This window comes from Aquila chrysaetos, chromosome 4, assembly GCF_900496995.4.
Source record: "Aquila chrysaetos chrysaetos chromosome 4, bAquChr1.4, whole genome shotgun sequence".
NCBI classification, from domain to species: domain Eukaryota; kingdom Metazoa; phylum Chordata; class Aves; order Accipitriformes; family Accipitridae; genus Aquila; species Aquila chrysaetos.
Window position 1 is genome coordinate 47027068 of NC_044007.1, and position 23291 is coordinate 47050358.

A 23291-nucleotide genomic window follows, 5' to 3' on the forward strand; every position below is an offset into this window, starting at 1 on the left:
AATTGTGAAGGGCCTTTTCAGAGCCCTCTTCCCCTTAATGGATTTATTGGTGCCGTATGAATGTCTTGTTCCACATCTTTTAATGAAGCAGGTCCCTAATAGGTCTCTCTGAGCTTTACATTCCAGGACTAATTTTTGGCACTATAGTAAAGTTGGTCAATGCTCTTTCCTGAGGCTAGGTATAATTGCATTGCACTTACAATGCTTGTTTGTGTTTTATCTAGATGAGCATTTTACAGTGAAGAAGGAAAACAAAAGCTGTTGCTAAGTTCATCTCCAACATCAGCCTCAGCAAGTCTGCCTTTTCTTGTTTTTGTCATATTTTGCAATTTTAATATTTAAAAAAAAAAAGTAATTCTCTCTTGATTTATTCCTTTAGCAAAATGTGTCTTTTGTTTTTAAGAAAGAATTTTCCAACAGATTTTTCAGCAGTTCCCCTTTCAGGAGCTTTGTATCCTTCGTAGGAAACTGTCAGAAATGCCTAATAAGGCACCCACTGCAACTCATTTTTGTAACACTCAGCCTTCAAGAAGTCTGAATGCTATGCAAATCTTATCTGTGAGGTCTAAAAAAGAAATTGTGAAGAGGTTCATCACTAATGAAAAAAAGGCAGTTTGAAGACAGAAAACATGAGAGTCAAAATAGACTTTTTCTAAGCATGGTCTTTTAGAGTCAGCCTTCCTGGCACTACAAGAAACTACTCTGTTGGGTGAAACATGGAAAGAAAATTAACGTTCAGTGCTTCAAATATGTTTTCACCCTTTGAGAGTATAAAATTATCCAATAAAATAATTTTGGTCAGCTCCAAAAAACTTTTATCCAGTGCTTCATTGCCATCACTTCTGATAAACAGTTCTGATAAACAGTAGGGATTGATTTTAGCTAACTGGTATATATTTAAATACAGCTCTTCAAAGTTCTATTCAAATGCTACTTTAAAACTGTATTTCATCTAAGTTTATTAAATATTTAAAAAAAAATAACGCAGATACTGATTTCCTTTACACTCATGCATGATGTTTCAGAGCCTTAGTTCACCTGAGGAGTAGTTAGAAATAACCTCCGCTAACAGTAATTTCTTTTTTGTTACACTCAAAACACATTCCAGAAAAAGAAGAAAACCCCAAAACTCAGACACAAAAGCTGACGATACACAATGCCAAATCTGCTTGTCTGATGTGTTAATCTTTTAATGGAGTTTTGCCATGCCCTCATCATGGAGCTGGATTTCACCAAACTGTAGTTCTTCCTTCAACATGTTTTTTTTAAAACTATTTTTTCTAAAAACCAAGTTCAATAAAGTATTGATCACCTTTAAACACTGAAATTTGCAATTCTACTACTTTCAGTTGGTTAAGCAAGGAATAATTCATAGGGAAAACCGTAATAAAACTCAAGGGATAAAAAGTTATAAAGACTTTATCACAGGAAGCATGTAATTGATACTTTGATACTTTGATACTCTGGTCTTCTCTCAGGTCTTTTTATTTGCCACTGTAGAGGCACAAAGCAGGTTGCAGGATTTCACATATAATTAAACTCCTACTTAGTCAAAGGGATCTTTCAGTTCTTCTTGTACTGCCATAATTAAACCCAAATTCATCTGAGTAAGCTGTCAGTGATAGAATTGTGTTGGGAAGCATTTCCTGGCTTCTGCCAATTTTAATAATACAAGTTGTCAGTTTTTGTAAATAGGGATTTGATGATTATTTGCTGTAGGACAGTAGGTACTTTCATCTCCTTAGAATTATAAAAACATCTAAATAAACCAAATGGTAGCTGTGGGAGAAGATACATTCCTAGGCAGTTGAAATTACTGAGCTCCTTTGTGTGTACTGTGAAAATCTTTCACTAAAATTAAGTATTGTTGGGTAGTCAAACAAATTAGTTAATAGAGAGGCTGCTGGCTTTTGTCACCTTAGCTGATCAAAAGTTTTGGCATCCACACAATTAATCGAACAGCCATTGATTCAGGGAAGTTGAAAAAACCTCATCAGCTAAGAAGAGTTTTCCATTATTCAACTGACAACCAAGAAGAATTTAAACTTTTTCATCTTTATGCCTGAAATAGACCCCTTTGGCCTTTTTTCACTTTTTAATTTTCTGAAATATTATAACAAATAGATTAATGAAAAAGTAGTCTGAATTATATCTAAACAACACAGCTAAAAAAAAGAATCTTTACAAACATTCCCATGGAAATCCAAGTCTCTCCAGATATAATTGGGGGAAAGGTGGAAAAAAAATCACAAACGAAAGAATGATGAGGCACTGATGAAATTGTTCACATATATTCTTTCATAGTGGTAGCTATTAATTTGTCTTGAAGTTCAGTGAGAGCAGGCACTAGGACAGAATAATGGCACTAGGATAGGAATTAACGAATTTATGAGCATATTTGGGTTAAGTATACCTTCTGAGACAAAAGAAGCTTTGATTACTGAGACTGTGTGAATCTCATGCAGAGAGAAATCAGATCCTTAATGCAAGTAAGAGCAGCCTACAGGCTGATCTAATTAATATCTGAAGAAGGCATTTTTAGCAATTAGCTGTTGTCAGGGAATAAGGAAATGGGAGATTTTCTCTTTTTTACCTGGCCGTATCCCTTCTGTGAGTGGCCTGCTGACTTGGGTAAAAGTGATACAACTCGATCATTTTGGTGGCTGCATTCAGCTGACAATTCTTTTAAAGCAGACACCAACTTGTTCCATTTAATTCTGTTTTCAAGTACCAGATCACATTGAAGGACACACTTCTAAGTCTCTAGGTTCGTGGTGGGAAAACAAGTTCCACGTGCATCATTTAAATGATTTCACTTGACAGCTTTAGCTATAATAATTCAGTCCTCAAGATATTAAGATACCAACCATCCCAAAGTCAGAATGATTAAAATCAGTGTCTATATATTCTCATTCCATAACTGCCTGCCTGTATGCCCGTGAATAACCACACAAGCAGTACAGCAATACAGTCATTATATCCAACAGAAACAGAACAGATAGGCTGGCAGTACCATGTGATAACAGAAGAAACAGCAGGAAAAAATCTAAGCAATGAGATGTCTACATTTGTAAAAATTTAAGTTACAAGAAATTACAGGCCAATACAAACGTTTCTGAGTCTCCTAGTGGTGAATGCATAGGAGAGGCAAACTCAGATGGGCTCCAGTTCAACAAAAGCTTTCTTTAATCTCTCCTTATTCTGCAAAGCCTTTACACACACACTGAACTCAAAGCATATGCTTGAATTCCATTGTGCTGACCAAGTATTTAGCTGAAGAGGAATGGACTGCTGAACCAGGCTCAAAGGTTTTTCTATTTAGTCCTTAATAAATGTCTAACAAAAAGGACAGCCTACAAACAGTGTATATAAAAGGGAATGTACTTGGAAATGGCACTTCAAGGAGGAGTCAGACTATCTCCCAACACAAGATAAGCTTTAGTCACATGCAGAGATGTATCTAACAGAGAACATACCTCCTCTGCATGTGTTGTGGAAGTTTACAGAGTACTGAGGTCACTTGGAAAGCAAAAGGAATTGAAGAATTAAAGAGAAGGGTGTAAGAAACACAAGAATCTTTCCCCCTTTCATTCTTCTCCTCTTCATTATTTGGATGTATGTTGAGGTACTATTCAGGACACTCTTATAAAAGTGAACTGCGAAGAGAACTACATTTTATATCAGTTCATACATCTCTGGTTATTCCTAAAGTATCCCACCACAGAAGGTTAGCATAAGCTTTTCTGTTACAAAACTGTCTTTGATGCAAATGTATTCTGTCTTTGCCTCCCAGCAAATTTAGGCCTCCTGTTGCTGGACTACCCTCATACAATATTACCATACCCCTTCACATTAGTCTAGTTAATTCATTTCAGTGATTAATAAGGTGCAGCTATTTATTAGGAGCAGGCATTTTTGCAAAACTAACAATTTAATAAATAGTAAGTCAGGCATCTTATGTCTTCACTACAACATCACTATGTTAGATGAAGGCTGTGAAGTGCTGTAATAACTTAAAACAATTCAAGAAAAAACACATCCTTATTTCAACAGGTAAAGGACGACAGGAAATGAAGCAAATGCAAACAAAAAAAAATGGACAGCTTGATATGCACTATCGGCTAGTTTATTTTCTCAAATAAAAATCCTAATATACCAAATTACTTTTAACCTAATTAAAATCTGACATTATTTTATTAGGCAATATCATTATTACAATAGCGTACAGAAGAAAATGAAATACAATATAATTATGTACCAAATAGTCTCATACACTAAGCCAGAACAGAAAGCTAATGCTTGAAACATTGAATGCAAAGATAATGGCTAGTGATGCTTGTAAATGGACACAGCAGAAACAGGCTGCTACATATGATTCACTGATCCTGTTCTTTCCTCTCAGATATGCACATTACCTCTAACACTGTTTGGACCCTGCTAAACTAGAATTACTGTTTCATATGCAAAATATACTTGGAGAGGAACATTTTTAATAAAACAGTATTAATTATATTGTAAAAGAACATTTAGGTTATAAAAATCCCTCCAATGCAGCATAAACATTTCAGCTGGTAGAAATATGCTTGTAAGCAGACTTTCATCTGGAGAAATTTCAGTGTCCTGAACCTACCTTTCCCATGGCGAGGAGGGAATGTGAATAAAGCCAAGGGGAGCACAGGAAAGCCCAGAAGCAGCACAGCTAATCAAACTGGCAGCTAGGGTTGCAAAGATTCCTGATGTACTTTGAAATCCCCAAATGGTTGTTAAAAGAGATTTTTGTTCATGTAAAATGAAGTAGATAGCTTCTTAGAAACACTCATCTAAGGGTAATCAAGTCAGAAGACATGCTCCTACTCAAGCATTGCTCTAGGATGCATGGAACACATCAACTTTCGTGGAAAAATGACTTTTGTAAAATTAACGACAGGTTACAAGAGGTGCCAAAACAATCAAGACACAGTCACATAGCACTATAAGTCTGTACGTGTCTGTCATGTTCCACAAAAGACTAAAATTTCCCAAACTAATTTTTCAATATCTCCTTCCTTTGCAAAGATCTCATTTTCCTTCTACTATTCTACATACAGTTAGTACAAAACAACCACTTACATTTAAATGCAAACATAAAGCCATAACAGAAGATGAATGCTTTACATGCTGTATGTCTCCCATTGCTGGGAAGAATTAACAGTTTCAAGCCACCATTTTCACCTGTGCAGGGTAGTTTTTTACCCTGGGAGAACTGCTATGGACTTCAGTGAGGCTATTCAATGAATGAATAAGGACTTTCCTGTCCTTATGTCACGGTTGCATTCAGTAGGAGTTTTTTCCCACGCACCACAGAGGTTCTAGGAGAAGCACCTCAGAAACCATCCCATGGAGCAACCCAGTCACCGAACTCCCAGCTGTGAAGGTGCCATTTCCAAGATCCACCACACTTACACAGAGACTGGTCACCAAAAGTCAGCGTCCATCAACGAGAAAGCCTTACAGCTGGCAGAAGAAGAGGAACTGATGGTCAGTGTGAAAACAAAGAGACACCCTACAGAAAAGCATTAAGGCCTCCAGCAGCTTGCAAGGCATGATATGCAGAAAAGAGCAGAGGGAGAAAAGAGTACCAATGCAAACTGTTACAAGCTAATTTTTATGTGAAATGCTTTGGTTCTGAGCAGATAAAACACTGCACGGATACTTTCAGTATCAGGTACTGACCACCTGTAACCATGTACCACAGCAGCCCAGCGGCTGCACCCCAGCCAGAGCTGCCATGGCATTCGTGGCTACCGCAGGGGCACTGCAAATTGGGCCACAAGAGCGAGACAATTATACAAATCCTCTCAGAGAGCAGGCACCTTGCTAGGCTTGGATTTTGACAAGAAAATGTACTTGAATTGACTGTCACAGGTGAGAAGCACATTTACCCGGGTAATTATGACCAGCAGGTAGCTACAGACCACTTCCACCCTCAGAGGCACCGTGTATAACCAGCCCTCTGCTGAGCCAGCAGCAGCCAGCTCGCCAGCGTGATGCTCCAGCCGCACACCGAACAAGACAGCTTTCAAAGCAGTGACCAGTACTGAAACTGAGGAGAAGTCTCTGTTAGTTAGAAGTGCCACACCACTGCCTTGACAAAACCATGTCCAATTTGAACCCTGCCGGTAAATGGAGTCGATCCTTAAATTGGTCCAGAGGCATCTAAATTGAAGTTGTTTAAGTTGGTAATAAGCAGATTAGAGCTAAACTGCTTAAAGATATTTGCAAACAAGAATAAGTGCATTCGCACCTCAGGCGTCATTTGCTTAATTCTGAGACCATGTCAAATATTATTCTGAGTATTCTGGCAAAAAAGCAGTGGTGTATTTTTGGTCTGCCTTATCAAATGCACCACATCAGAGCAGGAAGCAAGAGACCTTCTCCCTTCATTTGGCTCTAGTTCAACCACACTCAACTATTACATTCTGGTTTAGGCACCAAGTTGTCTGGAAGCCATTGATAGAGTGGAAGGAGCCAGGAGGAAAGATGGGGAAATACTCAGAGGGTGGAGACCAGAGGGTCTGATTTCTGGGAAGAGAATAACATCAAATCTATACAGTTTTGTTAAATGCTGATGAGCTGGGAATAAAATAGCTATCTGCTGTTCATGTTGAGGAGAGAATTATTAGGTGTGATACACAGCATTTAATTAGGAATAAAAGGAATGATACACACAGAAAATGTCTGATTTTGACAGAACTCTGAAGTGAAAGATATATGAGGCTGTGGACAGTCTCTCAAGAGATGTGGTGAATGCCCTACAGTCTGTGGCTTTTAAAACTATCCCAATAAATCTTTGAAATACATATTGTAGGCCCAACACTGTATTTTCAATGAGGTGAAATGGAGACTCCAGAAATGTTTCTGGACAAGACTCTCTATGGTATAAAATAGCATGTAGTAGAGTTTTATCAGCAGAGGCTCATCTTTCATTCCCCAGTTGTATATATGTTTTTCTCCTCTTACATATTTCATAATTTAGTTTCTTAAACATACAGACTTCAAAACAGACTAGCTCAGAAGCCACATCCTATTCCCCCGTTGCTCTTTCTGCCTTCACTATTACCTTTCTTTTGTCCCTTCTCTCCCAAACCATCCATTTGCCTCTACTAACTTCTGGTTTCTCAGAGTTCCCCTGTGTTATATCATAGAGTTGTGATGTCCTACAGCTGACTGCTCAGTGACAGCTAACCACTTTTTTTCTTGCCTTAGCCTCCAGTGTAATCAGAGAGCAAAGGACGGGAGCAAACCACACAGCTAGATTTTGGGCACTGGGCTCAGATCTCTCCCTTGTGTTGAACAGATGCCAAAAGCTGAAACATAAAAAAGATGGAAGAATTGCAAGACTCCTCTTTTACCTGTGAAAAAGATGACAGTAACACAGGACCCTAAAAATCAGTGAAGTGTATTAAAGACACAAGGTGACTAGGAGCAGTGCTAGTGTTGTGAAGAAGCTGCCCCTCCCTTAGAAAAGGGAGCAGATAAAGCCTTTTGGCACAAGTGCCTCCTCAGATGTTCTTCACCTTCTACGAGAAGAAGTTCTGGCAGGTCATTTTTTTGGATTGGGCTAAATTAACTGGTACTTTTTACAAGGTGCTCAAGCTACATGCAGTACCACAACATAGCAGAACTTCCTGGAACAAATTCTTCCACCTCTCAAATTATAAACCTGCCCTTGGACAGAGGTACATTTGCCCAGTGGTCTGCAAGAGAATGCCACCCACCCTCCCACCTTGGCCTTTGATGAAGGCCTTTGCCACGTGCAAAGGGGAAAGGCAAACCTACGTGACGGAAGGAGAAACAACAGTCAGCCTTGCTCTGCTGTCACAAGGCATTGCTATGAGGTATTGGCTTCAAAGAGCTAGGGACCAAATTAGAGCCAGGTAGCCAAGTCACTCATTCAGCTTCATGAGAAGCAAGATTATAACAAGCCCAGGTCTAGGGGCAGACAGGGACAGAGGTGGGGCTCTGCACCACAAAACCAGGTGCGTCCTGTGTAGCAGAGGGCAAGAACAAGACACAGCTGCAGCAAAGTCAGCAAGAGGAGCAAAAACTTTTTGGCAGAGGAGAACCAGGACTATGCCCCTTTTCTAAGGGGCAGGACTAAGAGGTGAGATGAATTAACATAGTATAACACACTGAGCAGCCAAGAAAACTGGTGGGATTATCTGATATACCTTCTGGTGGGGTGAGTGGCCAACCTTTAGCTCCTCCTGACCTGCGTCTGGCCTGCAGGGGACTGTTCTGCCAAGGACACTGAATACAACCCATTGCAGGGCTGCGGGTCTTGGAGAGGCTATCTGAGCTGACCAGGGCTTTTCCTTGTCCCCTGACCAAGGCACTTCCAGGAAGACAGTGTCCTTCATGCTCCAGTTGTAGGCCCAGCCGTGTGGGCTGCCACCGTGTGCTGCTGCTGATTTCCCACAGAAGAGCTTGCCTTTCCTCTTCACCTCTCCCACTGTTGCACGGGGTGGCGGCACCTCCCCATGCACATTGCTTTCTCTCCAGGAGATCAAACTTGGGAAGGGCCGGAGCTGACGTGGAGGGCACAGGAAGCCTGACAACACAACTAAAAATCCTTCTCAAGCATCATCTGAAGGACCTGAAATACCCCAGTCCAGCTCCGCTTTCCAGCTCAAAAATTTCCATTTCCAAACCCTGGAGAGACAAAGGACCATTCTGTCTTCTCAATCCATTGCTTATTGACTCAGGTTATCAGTTTCTCAACTCTATTTCAGCTCTTCTCATACCTGCATTTCACTACAGATGCCCAGAGGCAAAGGGTACTTAGGAATTAGAGGTGTGAATTCATTTCCGGAGGCAGTGAAAACAGATTTAACAAAATATATTGGGTAAATATTTAGCTGCAGGCCTGGTTCTAAGCAAGCCTGTGGAAGTGTGGTTTTACAACACAAATTAGTTGAAATGGGGACTTGAAAGAGCCAGAAAGGCTTTTTCTCCAGTTGCTTACAATTTTATTTTACTTACTTATTTTATTTTATTTACAATTTTGCCACTCAATTCTATTTGTATAGCAGCCAGGGAGGACAAATACCTTTGCTTGGAACAGACTTACATGCTGTAAAGTGTTGAAATATTTGGCAAAGAAAGGCCTTTTGGTGGTGTTCCTTGCATACACCTCATTTTTCTGCAGCCGAGGAGAAGCACTGAAAGGATTTCCGCAGGCAGTCATCTCCAATGCCAGGAGATTTGTTTCTATCAAGAGCCAGTCATTCCTCACTGTATCAGCAACAGGCTATTTAAGGTTGTACCATCTAATGTGTAACATCACAGAGATTTGGGTGAGGTAGAAAGATACTATGAAGTAGCACCTCTCAAGATAAGCAATTGTATGTCAGTGGTATGAGCTGGCTACATCAGCAGGGCTTCCCAGAGCAGAAGCCCCAGAGGGTCCATGAGAAGCCAGTGTGGAGCAGATCCTACTCCGAAGTAGCAGCAACCTTGGAAGTCTTCCAAATACACAGTTTCTGATAGAGTCAGTCTGCAAAGGTTTTAACATAGCAGTCATGGAGCTATAAATAACCTGCAGCATTAATAAGGTCAAAATAATGAGGGCAAAAAAACTGTAACAGGAACCCTTCAAACTTTATTTTCATCTAAGATCTCACATTACGAAGAAAACCAATACGTATTTTTGAAAATCATGTTAGCTATATAAGGAAAATACTCCAGCTTGAGACACAAATAGCTAAATTTTCTTCTGAATAATCTGTTGAAATTGTACTGACTGAAATAGTGTCACTATCTTGAGGGGGAGACTAGAAATCATTAAAAAGCTTTAAAAATTTGTAAGATTGTGAATTTATGAAACTGTGAAACTACATGCACATAAAAATTATTAATACACTTAAAAAAGACGAAGTTGGAGAATCAACATTTTAAAGCCCCTGGAAGTTGCTGCATCTGCCAGCAACAGTTCATGGCATCAGCCGAACTCTTGAACAATGCTGAAAACTCATATTCTAGAACAGTTTTATGTGAGCTTCTCTGAAGGGAAAGAATACTGAGCACCAAATCCAACGCTTTGTATGTGAATGATTTCAGTTCATCTCTAAAATTTCAACAGAAAAGCTAGGTACGAACATTTTCAAAAAAGCACACCTTACCAGACTTGAATAATATATTTGCTAGGATCAAAAAGACACATCACATAATCTTTGTCTTGACTGCTCAGTTTTTGATATGGCAAAAGATTAGGAAAAAGACAAATACAGTACTCTCTCAAATGTCCAAAGAAAAGGTGTTCCCATTCTCCTCATGAACACCAAACAAACAGAAATCACATCTGCACACATTTGATTACATCAGGATAAAAGTGAGTTTGTTTATATTTGTTTCCCCAGTATTGCAAACACTGACTGTAAAACAGGTAACAGCTGAATGTATATGGGATAGAAAACCTTCTAAGATTAAACCTTTTAAGCTTGCTGTGGGCAACAGCTACTCAGAATATTTTCTGCTATATCTATATCCACAAAAAAGATTTATATGCAGACTTCCTGTCCTCCCAGGCAAGGTACAGCATCTGGACCATCTCTGTCCTGGTACAAAGGTGTTTTACTTGTTCTTGAAGTCATGGATCTATCTGCAACAAATGCAAACTTCAGTATATGCATCAGTTTATGCTGGTATTTATGGGGAAAAAATACAGATTTGGAAAGAATGGCACTTTAGCTTACACTTCTCATCCTTTTTACAGGATGACTTTAAAAAAGAAAAATGTCATTTATTTCTTTTTTCTCAGTAAACAGTTCTCTTGTATTCCAGGCAGGTAATTGTGTGGGAAAGTAAATGTTTGCCCTTTAAAATAAAGGATTTAGGTTTTTTCAGGGGCTGGGCCAAAGTTTTTGCCTGAGTGATGAAGAGCAGATGCTTAGGGAGATTTGCGTTTGAGGGCTCCTGGCCAGAGTTACCGTGAGTACTGGAGCAAAATATTGTGGCAAATTTCTCTTGGCTGGAACAAATGCTGCAAATTTTATTTTGAAAACATGGCACCTTGGTACAACCCTGACTTCTTCCTTAAGGACATCCACTGTAAAATGCAATAGTACTTGCCCCATTGCTTGCAGGCCCCCAGGCAATCTCCCTCAGGATCAGCACCTGGAACAAGACAGACCTGACACTGGTCCCTGCTCCTCAGATTTTTGCCACACAAAGAAAGGGCAAAACTAACATCTGTCCGTGGAAATAAACACTTTTAAAAGTCAGAAGCCATTTACTCTGAGTATTGCTATGGCTTAGCTTGCTGCAGACTGACTCCCTTGAGTTGATATCCTGAACATTGTTTTAAGTTGCTATAACAATATACTTTCACAAATGCAGCCTGCACACTGCCTTATGGAAAATGTCTTGCACTGAACTCGAAAGCCTCAGTAAATATGTCTAAAATTTCTCCTTTTAACACTGGGAGTTGAAGCCCGTTGAAATCTACCTGGAGTTTTTTGCTGCAGCCCTGTCAAGTGAAATACCCTTTCGTTTGGGAACTAAAGGCACTGACTGACATACGCAGCCATGCTTGTCCTGCACCGATTAATGCTTCTCCACTGCTGGCATGCCATCTTTCCTAAAGGTTGTGAACTTTTAAGTAGCTCTTTTCCCGCACAGTACATTTAGAGCAGAAAAGGGAGTAGAAAGGATGCATATGTCTGCATGTGAAAAAGGTAAAAGCTCTTAATCTTCTACATAAAATACAGAGTTTAATCACAGTTCCACTTAAACCAATGGAAAGGCTTTCATCGACTTCAATGACAATGAAGTCAATTTTGCCAGGATTTTACCTATGTTTAATTTTAGCCATAATGGCTTGTGTTTTCAAAAATAACCTGTGATTTAGGATACCTCTATTTCTGGATATATTGTAAGATGTCCATTAGCTATCTGCCTTTCACAAAGGAAGAGTTCTCATTCTCCCCCCAAAAATCAAGCTAGGCAATGAAAATAAACATTATCTTTTCAAAACAGAGTCTAGTCTGTATGTTTGTCTATTTTGTACTGTTGCAGTGTTAAAATTAGAATGCTGCAAGGTTGAATTGCAATGTGAACAGATTCACAATCAAGGGGGAGCCAAGACAACAGAACAGCAACATCAGAAATAACAGTTGATAAGCAATGAATGACGACAACGTGTGGATCAAGTCACTTCTGTTCTTTAATTACTGTAAGATTCTCAATGAAAAAGGTGGCATTTGTTACAAACGACACAATCTTGTTCATCCTTAAGTGGCAGATGTGAAATATTCACTGATGGGAGATTTTATGCATCATTATATCAGCTCATTTTTTCCACATCTTTATCCACTTTAGATAATTTTGGATTTAAAATTGTATGCTGTTTTACAAAGATAGGAAGTTAACCTGATGACCTTGATGTAATAATTTCAGTCACTGATTCCAATGAAAGTAATCTATCCCTTAGCTGTCCAGAATTTTTATAGGAAAAGTGTAACTACCAAACAGTGAATATAGGAAAGAGAGCGTGAAAAGGCACAGAGATTGCATGGGACACTCCCCGAAGATAGAAGTTTAAAATATTGGCTATTTTTATGCAATAAGTCATGGGGGGGGGGGGGAGAGGAGTTATTTTAAAATGCAGGCATAACCACTTAAACTCTTCTTCCTGGCCTGCAGGTGTTTTCACATACCAATTTTTCATCTGATACAATAGGAATTTAAAGGCACAGGATGCTAATTAGCAGCAGCTCATGAGGTCCTGTCCTTTGCAAAGAGCTGCAAAAGCCAGATGGAATATGTTGAAGATGGCAGAGTCACAGTCTGTTCTGCCTCCAGCACACTAGCAGGACCTTTCTGTTCACATCTGACCAGCTGTAGTAGAAGGGAAGATGGATTAGCATCTTCCCAGGTAGAATGCGCTTACAGCCCTGGTATTACTTCCCTAAAACATCAGTTTCACAAACTGGAATGGGGCTTCAGATTTTTACTATCCCCTTCCAACAGTTACAATTGCACAATATTAATGTCCTGGGTTGACAGTTAACTCAAGATCAGAACTATCATTATGAAGACATATTCTCTTATGTGGTAGCACTTAGATTTAAAATACACGGTTTAGAGTATTTTATTTCTGTTAGAAATTACAATTTACACATGAAATTTTGGTTTTATGGACAAGGGCAGGACACTTCAGGTAAACAGAAAATTTAATTATTTTTTTTTTACAAACTGTTGAGGTCATTGCAATGTTGTCCTTATTCTATTTACAACTTTGTATTATCCTGGGTTTTAGTCAGAATTCAAAATATAGAGGTGTGAGCTTAGTAAAAGGGAGCAAAAGCACTCTCTGCTCCTTGTCTCAGTATTTTCAGATCCGTAGCTGTTCTCTACATTGCCAACTCACACCCCAAACGGAGGAAAATTTTCTAAGCTAATACTAATTGCACTGGTGGACTGCTGATTAAACTTCTTATTTCCTAGGCTTTAGAGAGACAAATGGGAACAGAATGGCCTGGCTAAATTCTGCATTGGCTTTCTGGAAGGATTTCTTTGAACTTCACCCAAAACTTAAAGGCCTGGGATGTTCTGCTATTCAAAACCTATTTCTGAACTGCAAGATCTATTTCTGCACCTACCTGATACATTCCCTGCCTTACAAAAAAAGACTCCTACAATTTCAGTACTTTTAAATCACTTCTCTCTCTCCATGCAGCTCAGTTAAATGTGCTGAAATATGGCCCTTGTTTAACTGAGAGGGAGCAGAGAGCAGGCTGGGAAAAAAGTCCTGTAAAGAACATACTTCAGTGTTGGCCATACACAGTCCAAGTGTGTTGAGTCACAACTTCTGCAAGGAAGATCCCCCTCCTCAAGCTTTTGACTTAGAACTCTTATTTCTGTTGTAAAACATGGTGGTTTAGTGTATATTTATCATAAAGCCAGGTGCTTAAAGAAAATGGAGGTGAATAATCTTTTTGTCCCCTGACAGCTGGAAGGCTGTTAAACTTCCCCAAGCCTGCAACCACCCAAACTCAGCGCAAGTCTAAGCTAGTGATGCTCCGCCTCATGGGACTCTGCCTCACTGCTTTGCCCAGCCCAGCGTGCTCGCTGGTTTGAAGGCACAGGTTTCCCATTGCAGCCAGCTCTGTTTGCTTTAAAACCATTAGAAGGTCCCTTGTGCCAGAATAATTACACTTAGGCTCTCAAAAATCAAAACCTGACCCCAAATGAATAATTATTTCATTCTGCTTTTAGTCTTTTAGGTTATTTATGTGATTTACAGATTTTTACATTGCCAACTGGGAGAAAAAAACCCTGATGGCTAGCTTAAAACATCCTCCTTCTTCAGCTTCTAATCATGGCTCAGGATTACTCTATTTTCCTGCATTTAATATATCACTGTTAACAAAATCACTCTGAAAAGGAGACTCAGCAGTGAGATGCAGCAACAACATGAAAAAGAACACATGGCAGAAGCTGGTTTCATACCCTTACACATAGTGTGGCTGTAAGAGGTTTCTTCTTTCACAAGGAGGTAGTCCCCTGTCTCTGTGCTCATGATCCCCCCCAATCACTTTCCCTCATTCTTCCACAGATTTGCCTTTCCAAAGATCATTGTTCAGCGTTCAACGTGCAGAAAGCGCACTTGTTTCCCTATTTCACATTATCTCAGTAGTTAGGGAAGGACCTTCCAAGTCTCGAGTACACGAGCACATAGGGGTACTTCAGAAACAAGTATTATGCATTTTTAGGGTATGCCTCTACCACCCTTCGACAGCCTTCCTGAGGCCGCGCTATAGACAAGAGCCCAGAGCTGGTGCCACAGCGCCCAGCACCTCCAAAGGTCACCTTCCAGATCAGGATGGAAGGCCAATGATGCCGACAGCTCAAATCTCGCTTGGTGCCTGGTGGCCGCCTGGAGAAGCTGTTACCCCTAGGCAGCCCAGCGGTGCACACTAGGCAAGCATGTAAACTAGAGGCAGGTGGATCAAGGCGCACGCTTGGCTCACAGCCTCTCCTGAGAACAGCTTCTCTTCAGGAGTGACATGGGCTTCATTATGGGAAAGGTCTACCAGAGGAAAGCTCCTCGGTTTCAGTACTTTAACAGACACCAAGCAAGTGCTGGGCTCTGGCAATGCCTTATTTCAATCAGATACATAGGACACCAAATAGGTTGTTTTATTGAGCATAAAGCAACAATATGAAAGAGGGTGGGTTAAGTCCAATTAATATCTCTGAATAACACCAGCAATTGGCCCTATACGAAGTGTAAACTTAATTGCAGCCACAATGCTGATAACAACATTCACCAAGAATCGTACTTGTGCTTCATGAACACAGGAAAAACTTGCCACCAAAGACAGGACGAACAGAACACAAGACATACGGAAACAATTAAAGGCAACGAAAAGGAGCAAGGATTATTGTTGATGAGAGCTAGAAAAAGAGATTCCTTGCATAAACGTTAAAGGATGGATCTGAAGGCAGAGCATCTGGCCGTTAGAAAATGCGAGTCTGCTCCAAGGAATAGCACAACAGAGGCAAAAAAGTGCATATATGCAGTGAGGATGGAGGAGGAATAGGACAGATGGGAGAGAAGGGAGCGGCAATGCAGTCAAGGGAAGACAGTAAGAATACCAGAGAAGGGAATACAATGAACGTACAGCCTGGAAGCTAAGGGGTACCTATCAGTGCCCTTCACACTAAGACGGTGAAGTATTTTCAAAGCCTGCTGAAGACACTGAATTGTACCTTTGCATACAGAGTTTTCAGAGGTCGACAGTTACGTTTCTAACATGGAACAAAGACCAGAATAAAACCCAAACAACAGGTCTTTTTGGTCAGCCTACTCATGAACAGCACGTCAGTTTGAAGCAGTGCACCAGAGAAGCATTTGGGCACCTCGCACCTGCTGGGTGACTGCTGATGTGTGAGCTGTGTGTGCACTGCGTGAGGAAAACAATGAACGGCTGTCAAAGATGACCAAAATCAAACAGTAATGCTTTTGATTAGAGGCCAAAGGACTAGGCTTTGTTTCTCAAGTCACACGAGGTAGCACATTTGAGTTGCTCAGAACTGACACAGTTAGTTATAGGGTGGGATAATATTCTTCGAAGAGAGCTATGGCCACACTTCCAGTGAAACAGGAGGCATCCTGACCTTTGCATCCACCTCATTGCCCAAGACCACCTACTGTCTCCTCTCCTGCAGTGCCACGAAGATGCATAAACTCACAAAAATCATGCTGGGGGATAAAAGCGCCCTTCCCACTTCTCACAAACTGGTGGTTTTGGTATGATACTGTCCCAGCATACCCATCTGTATAACTGAGGCAGATGCTATAATGGACAAAATACCTAGTAAAATCTGAAGAGAGGTTTGAATGCCATAAAGCCAATGAGGTCTAACTGGTCACTTGCTAAAGATTAAAAATTACCATAGTTTCAAGACCTCAGTGCTTAAGTGTATTCCCTAAAGCCTGATGATGGAAACCCTGTCAGAAAACTAATACAGGGGATGAAGTAGAATTTAAAATAGTCCATCTATTAGATATTGAAAAAAAAAATCCATTTGTGTTGCTATTTAGGGCCATAACATTTCTTTGAATAGAAAATTACACAATATAATATTTATTAAGCTTAGATGTTTTCAAACATAAACTTCTTTAAAATAACCCAATTAAAGCACATTTTTCATGTTTAAACATATTCCAAATAACATGTGTTACTCCTTATTTTGGAACATACTGCAAGCACTTGCTCTGTCTAAAAAACCATTTGTGTTCATACAGACTTAATCTGATTAGTTTAATTTTGGTGTTACTATTGCTGTTGAATTTGCCCCCTAGATTGGGAATACAGTTCTTTCAAAGGAAAAAAAATCTTCATTTGGCTGTGCTCTTAAATTAGGCACCCTAGAAAAGCCAACTAACTGAAATCTGGTTTCTTTCAGGAAAGCCAGAATGAATCACTGTTTCCTTTTCCTGCCACCAGCAGAGCCTGACCCCTCTCCAATTAGGAAAAAGGAAAAGCAGACAGATTTCTCTAACAATTCGCCCTCACAAGGATCTTGCTGGTTAGTCTCAAAAAGGCCACAAAGAAGACAAGAGAATCATATATTTGGTCATCTTCTGCCAGGCAGAAGACCTTACTAGTGTTTGCTGGCCCAAGCATTTGTACAACGTAAGCTCTTCCTCTTGACACCTTTGAAGACGTCAGTGTGCTCATAAATCCTAAAGAATCATGAAAGAAACTGGTGACTAATAGGAAACCATAAAAAAATTGGCCTTTGGCTACAGAAAAATGTTCCTTGTTTTGGAGATATACTCTTACAGACTATTGGTTTTAAGGGTTATTAGTGGCTATTCACCTTTTGAATACAACTACATTTACTTTTATGTGTGTGGAAACAAATGCACAACTTTTTTTGCCTTGGTTCTGCAAATACTCATTTAAGCTAATAAACTTTTTAACTGAAACAAATTAATTGTGCCAGTGCACTATTTCAGTTTCAATTAACCTTTTAATTTAAATGTTCATCTGCCTACTTTCAATATAATTTAAAGCTGGTAAAAATCCAAGAAATCTTCAATATAAGTGAAATATAGCCTGACTGGAATGATAATAAATTGTCAGGTGAGATGTCAGCAGTGATTTCCCAAGCAAAGTGACAATAAGGAAGTGTGATGCATTTATGAAGCCTAGGGGTTATGAAAAGGAAAAAAACCCCTTTTTTTCTGCTTTGCTCTGCTAACTTCAGCAGAATTAACAATCGAGATGTTCTTAGTTTTCCAGTATTAGCATTCGTCAGTGCACCCTCAGCTTCGCTGACGTTGTCAAAGGGTGCTTGAAAGTCTAATCTGCCACTTTTCATTCTAAGCAGCACTCCACACAAAAATACCCATAACTGAAGACAGCTAACAGGCTTTTAGTCTTCACCTCGTGACATAAACGTGTGAGAAATAACATTCTTTATTACAGTTAGTAGGTAGGTGGCACTGTGCCTCTCAGCCCTGCAAATTCAGTTGCTTTCAGTCCACTGTGTGGCTGCAGCTCGCAATGCATGTGGGATGGTCGGCCTCAGAGGCAGCCAGTTACTTCAGCACTGCAGAAGATGAGCACAAAGCTGGGCACAACTAACAGGCTACCTGCTCAGTAAAAGGAAGGGGAGACTTGCAGTTTGTGCCTGTTCACTCTCCTTTACCCAATGTGATAGCACTTCTTAGGTCACTGACCTTTAATAAAAGAGCTTGTGGCATTTAATCTTTTATTCGGTCATTTTTCTTTTTGGAAATCATGAAAACCAAAGTAATTCAACCCAAACTCAATAATTTGTATCTAATGACATACAAGACTCACTTTAAGTGTGTCTGCATGCATGTCTGTGTGTATATGCACACACAAAAGCATGTAGGTATATGAGGGTTAGGTTACATGGGACAGGCAGGGAGGGAGGAGTCTTGTAGATCAGTTAATTAGTATAGCCTGAAGCTGACAGAGGAGGTAGTAGAATCACAGAGAGAAGCTTTTCCTTAGCACAGGATCTGGATAGGAGCTTTAGTCTTTAATGTTCAGAGCCAGAGACTATCTCAGCACAGGTTTATTGGGGGACAAATCTGTAGGAAGAAGCTATGCTCCCTTTCCACTCAAAGACTTAACATCTCCAAGAGCCACCAGATGCCCTGAGCTGTTGGTTAAAGCAGCTGTTTTCTCCTTCTTTCACAGGAAGTTAATTCCTCACTGAAAGTAATCATCTGCACATATTCCCAAATGAGTCTAAGTTTTAGGGTCTCTGCACTATATGCCCACCTTGCCCCACCTCAGAGAGCTTTTCTTTTGGCTCTACCTCTACTGCTCCATCAGGAAAAGAGGATCTTTTCTCAGGGTGTCACAGCATTTGGCTTTTTTTCCCTAAGAGATGATACTACTGGAAGCAGGAGGCTGAACAGACTCTTATTCTGCAGTGAATTTAGAAGTTCTCCACGGTTCACGGCTGCAGAAAAGAACATGCAACGAGCCAGAAAGTAGGGTAGCTCTAACATCTCGTGACTGTTCTATAGCACAGACTCGTGATCTGTGAGCACTCAGAACTTGGCAATATTGAAGGCAAGTTCCTCAGAGGAAGAATTACAGGAAGTTTGACCACAGGCAAATGTGGCCAGGTGGCCGCTTTACATCTCTCCCTGAGGCATTCATATACAAGCCTGCCTTCCTTGCTCAGTGGCCACAGCAGTCCGGAAGCCAGACCCTCATTTTCCACAAGCTGCTATGTGCATTTGAGTGCGCTGTTGTGCATGTTGTGTGTGTTTGAGGTCTTTGAGTGGAAAGGGAGCATAGCTTCTTCCTACAGATTTGTCCCCCAATAAACCTGTGCTGAGATAGTCTCTGGCTCTGAACATCAAAGACTAAAGCTCCTATTTCCTGTTTCAGCACACCCTTAAAGCTGAAATGGGTATTGGAGCTAGCCCTACAGACATCCAAGATAAACATCCTGATGCCACAAGCTCTTGTGCTCTATGAAGAACCAAATCAACTTCTGCCAGGATGACTTCATAGCGGACTTCCTTCCAAAGAGAACAGATTTCTTTAATTCTCCATGTTGAATGCTTTAAGTGGCTGGACCTTTTGGAAATAACTGGCCCTGAGAGCACAGTTCCTGCATGTGAAGAAGACACCCTGGACTGCTGTCAATACACCCACTCTTGATCTGAGATGTGGCTCTGGAGATGTTAGCTCTCCCTTTGGAAATGCTTTTGCCCATTTTGATTTGAGCCAGATGAATATTTGGATGTGGAGCCCAAGCTCCTAGAGTTAGCATCTGCTACTGTAATCATCCTTGTACATATTTATCCCTAGACAAGTATCTCAGCCATCTGACGGCTGAGTGAGGGACTAGCCTGCTCCTACTGGTGCACATATCCCTACATCAATTAGTCACTGCAAGTTGTTCTGTATTGGAAATTTGCCTACGTTATTATTTGCATACAAGGCATATACACATCATATTACATAGCCTTAAAATTTTGTGTCTGTTTTTATTCCTGGTAATCAAGATCCCAGATTTCTTTCTTCTCAGAGGCTGACACAGTCATGTCAGTCCAATGGATTAATTTTTGTCTTTCCAGTGCAGTCAGTTTCATTTTTCCACTGTTTTCCATGAATCCAAAACTAGTAAAAAGAATATTATATTAATAAATTGTGTGATTTTAATCTGCAGGAGTGGGCAGATGAGATCTCTCTTATAGATTTGTTGACATTATTAGTGAGTTATAGTTTTAATCCTGGGTAAAATCTAAATAGGAAAATCATGCAGTGAAATTATTCTGATGGTACAGTAGTACCTTTTAGCAGTCTTCCATGACTTTCTCAGCTGGTTCATGTACAAGAGGCACCCATATGTTATAAAGAATTATTATTTGTTTTACTGTACCTTTCAGAGGTTTCAGTTAGCACTGGGTATTAATACATTGTGCAGTCTATAGACATAAAAGACACTATCCCTTGTTTTGAAGGTTTTATAAAAGATTCAAGGGGATTAATGAGACAGTAGAAAGTAAATGGAACAAAAGTCAAAAGGGGAAGATCATAAAAATGGACAGTATGTGATACTTGAAAAGACAGTATTCTTCATCAAATTATGACCAGGATTGTAATCTTTAAGAACATTTGTAGAATCCAATATGATCCTAGAAAAAACCATGCAAAGGAAGACCCTTTGGTGAAGGAAACTACCTTTTGCCAACAATGCTCATGTTCCTTCTGTTCACCAGGCTTCACTGAGAATATGATTCTCCATACCCGTATTTCCATTATCTCTCACCTTGTTGCTACTCTAGCGAAGATGACTAGCTAGACACTCTTGTCTATCTTGTTTTGCTGTTGGTGCTTAATAATGAAGCCCCTAACTAAGGCTCTCACTTCCTTTTCTCCCTTGCCTGTGATAAACTATCACAGCTGTGATTCCAAAGACAAATGAAACTCATGGAGAGGGAAGCACTTCTTAGAGGGTGCTTTGTCTCCTTTTATCTAGATTCCTTAATTTTTTAATTCCCTGGACAAATTCACCCCTAGTGCATCTCAGTGACAGTCAGTTAGATAGTGTTTTAGTGATACTATGCTATGAATCACTTGCATCCCCAGTGCCTTATACTTTGGGCCACAATGGATGTGCTGTATTAGTGATAAAGAGCTCTTGGGTGTTTGAATTCGATTCCTCATTCACCCAATTGAACAAGGTCCCTAAATCTAGACAGATTAAGCTTCTTTGATTACTTAGATAATTTGATCTGGATTTTCCTTCTCTGCTTGAATGGGTGGAATCAGAGCTAAATCACGGTCCTATTTTGCTTGAGTTTTTCCTTGTACAGCTAATCTTCACCTTCAAAGATTTCTACCCTTTCTGAATCCTCATTTTCAAGAATACCGACTCAACTCTTTGCAAACCTGTCTTGTTCTGGGATCATCAAAGGGCTGCTTGTTTATATACTTCTTTATTTCACAAATTCTCTCCTGGGAGCTGACGAAAGGGATGGCTGCTTCTTTTTTCACCTCTCTTAAAGTTGCCTTATTACAGCTGGAGGAGCTTCGTTGAAATCTGAGCTCTGACCATGCAGTCCCTAGAGCGTCGCATAAAGCAAGCTTGCTCTCTGCTTTTGGCAAAACTGCCTACCACTCAGACTTGTTTTAGTTATACCATAACTCCAGCTGTTGCTTCTTGCCACTAGAAGTGGTGAGTGAGGGGAAGCCTGACCTTCACACCAGTCCTCAGTTTCTACAGGAATGCTTCCAATTTGCCTAAAGTAGCAATGAGAGCTTTTAAACACTGGATCACTAGGGATATAAACGTATCTGGAGAAACAGAAAGGTCACTTGAAATCTTTTACTTAGAGCAATGGAGAAAGACTGCACATTTGCACACCCTTGTTATGCCCTATGTCAACACAGTAGGCCAGGCCACTTTTTCTTTATATTTTTTATCTGTCTGCCATGAAACACACTGGAGCCTTTTCCATGGACTGGCTTCGCACACACATCCATACCGTGCGTCTTGTGCTTTCTGACAGAACCAGGGAGTGGGTGAGTCTTTAGCCTCACCAAAGTTCTTAAACGGGCATGAAAAGCACTTGGATTTCTGCCTCTGATTCTTGTTATATGTGTAAGCAGAATCATCTGTGGAGCAAAAGTTTGAGGCTCTTAACCACCTCTTATACTGTCAGGAGAGAAAAGAAACTATTTGGTGAAATAAACAGGAGCCCAGTGGTAAGGAAGAATTATGTTCTAAGTTGCAGATAATAGAAAGTATTAAAAATGTTGGAAACGCCTCATGGGAAGCAGGAAAAGTACTGAACCATCTAACTTCAATTTCAGGCATGCTTTCCACCCTCTCCACTACCGTTTTGGTCCCTGTTTTTCCCTTTCTAAAGTACTGTTGTCTTCCTCCACCTACTGGATGCTACCTGAAAGCCTATCACATTTAACCTAGTGATGTGTAAAAGCAAAGAAAAGGTGCATAGAGAACATGGGAGAGTAAATAGTTTTTTTGAGTTTGATGTGGTTCTGAATAAACATAAATTCAATGCTGACATTGATTATTTCTATTTACCTGTATGTGGATGAATGGTTAACAGGGTAAAAACCATAATACCCTGTGACACTGTCTCCACTTCCATGTCTTTACAAGTGCATTGAAGTTTGGTTAACTGCTTTAAGGAAACTGTCAGACTTAAGGAGGCAGCATAAAATCTGAAGGAGGAAATGACATGAAAATTCATTTCCAAGAAGACTCAGGCACCCTGATGCAGCTGATCCGGAGGGAGGGAGGAAGAAATGTTAATAAATGCTAAAGACAGCAGATCATTAAAAAGTACTGATAATAAAAATCACTAAGTAGGTAAAGCCCTGGATTCTGACTGACAAGAGAGATGTTCTGAACCACTGTGCAGATAGTAACAAAACCAAAACTTGCTCAACACCTTGAAGTAAAGCTGAAACAACAGCAAAAATCTACATACACTTTTGCATTTATTTGAGGGCAATCACCTCCTAATCTGTAAAACTGGTCTCTCTGCAGTAAAAGAGTCTCTCTAACAGTTTAAACGACTGTCAATGTATTCACATTGTCACATTAGCAAAGTAACTTTAAAGAAAAACACTTGGAAAAATTAAGAGAAAACTCTCTGGGAAGTTGTGCTGCCACACCGAGAAGGGTAAGATCTTAGGTTAATTGATGCAGTTGTACCTTACCTGGTTCTGCAGTTTAATACCGCCACGTGCCCCTACTCCTTTCTGCTG

General features: G+C 40.1%; 1 protein-coding gene across 6 annotated transcripts in view; it reads right to left on the reverse strand.

Annotated features, from left to right (window-relative positions):
• DTNA (dystrobrevin alpha) overlaps nucleotides 1-23291 on the reverse strand; it is a 234484-nt gene that overhangs the window by 106288 nt on the left and 104905 nt on the right. The window contains exon 1 of one of the 6 annotated variants that reach the window (XM_030011170.1): nucleotides 3477-3519. The exons of the other annotated variants lie outside the window; for them this stretch is intronic. Within the exon in view, the coding sequence (XP_029867030.1) occupies nucleotides 3477-3487 (11 nt within the window). The 5' untranslated portion in view covers nucleotides 3488-3519. Of the gene's footprint in view, nucleotides 1-3476; nucleotides 3520-23291 lie in introns of those variants that run through there. 6 annotated transcript variants of the gene reach the window in all.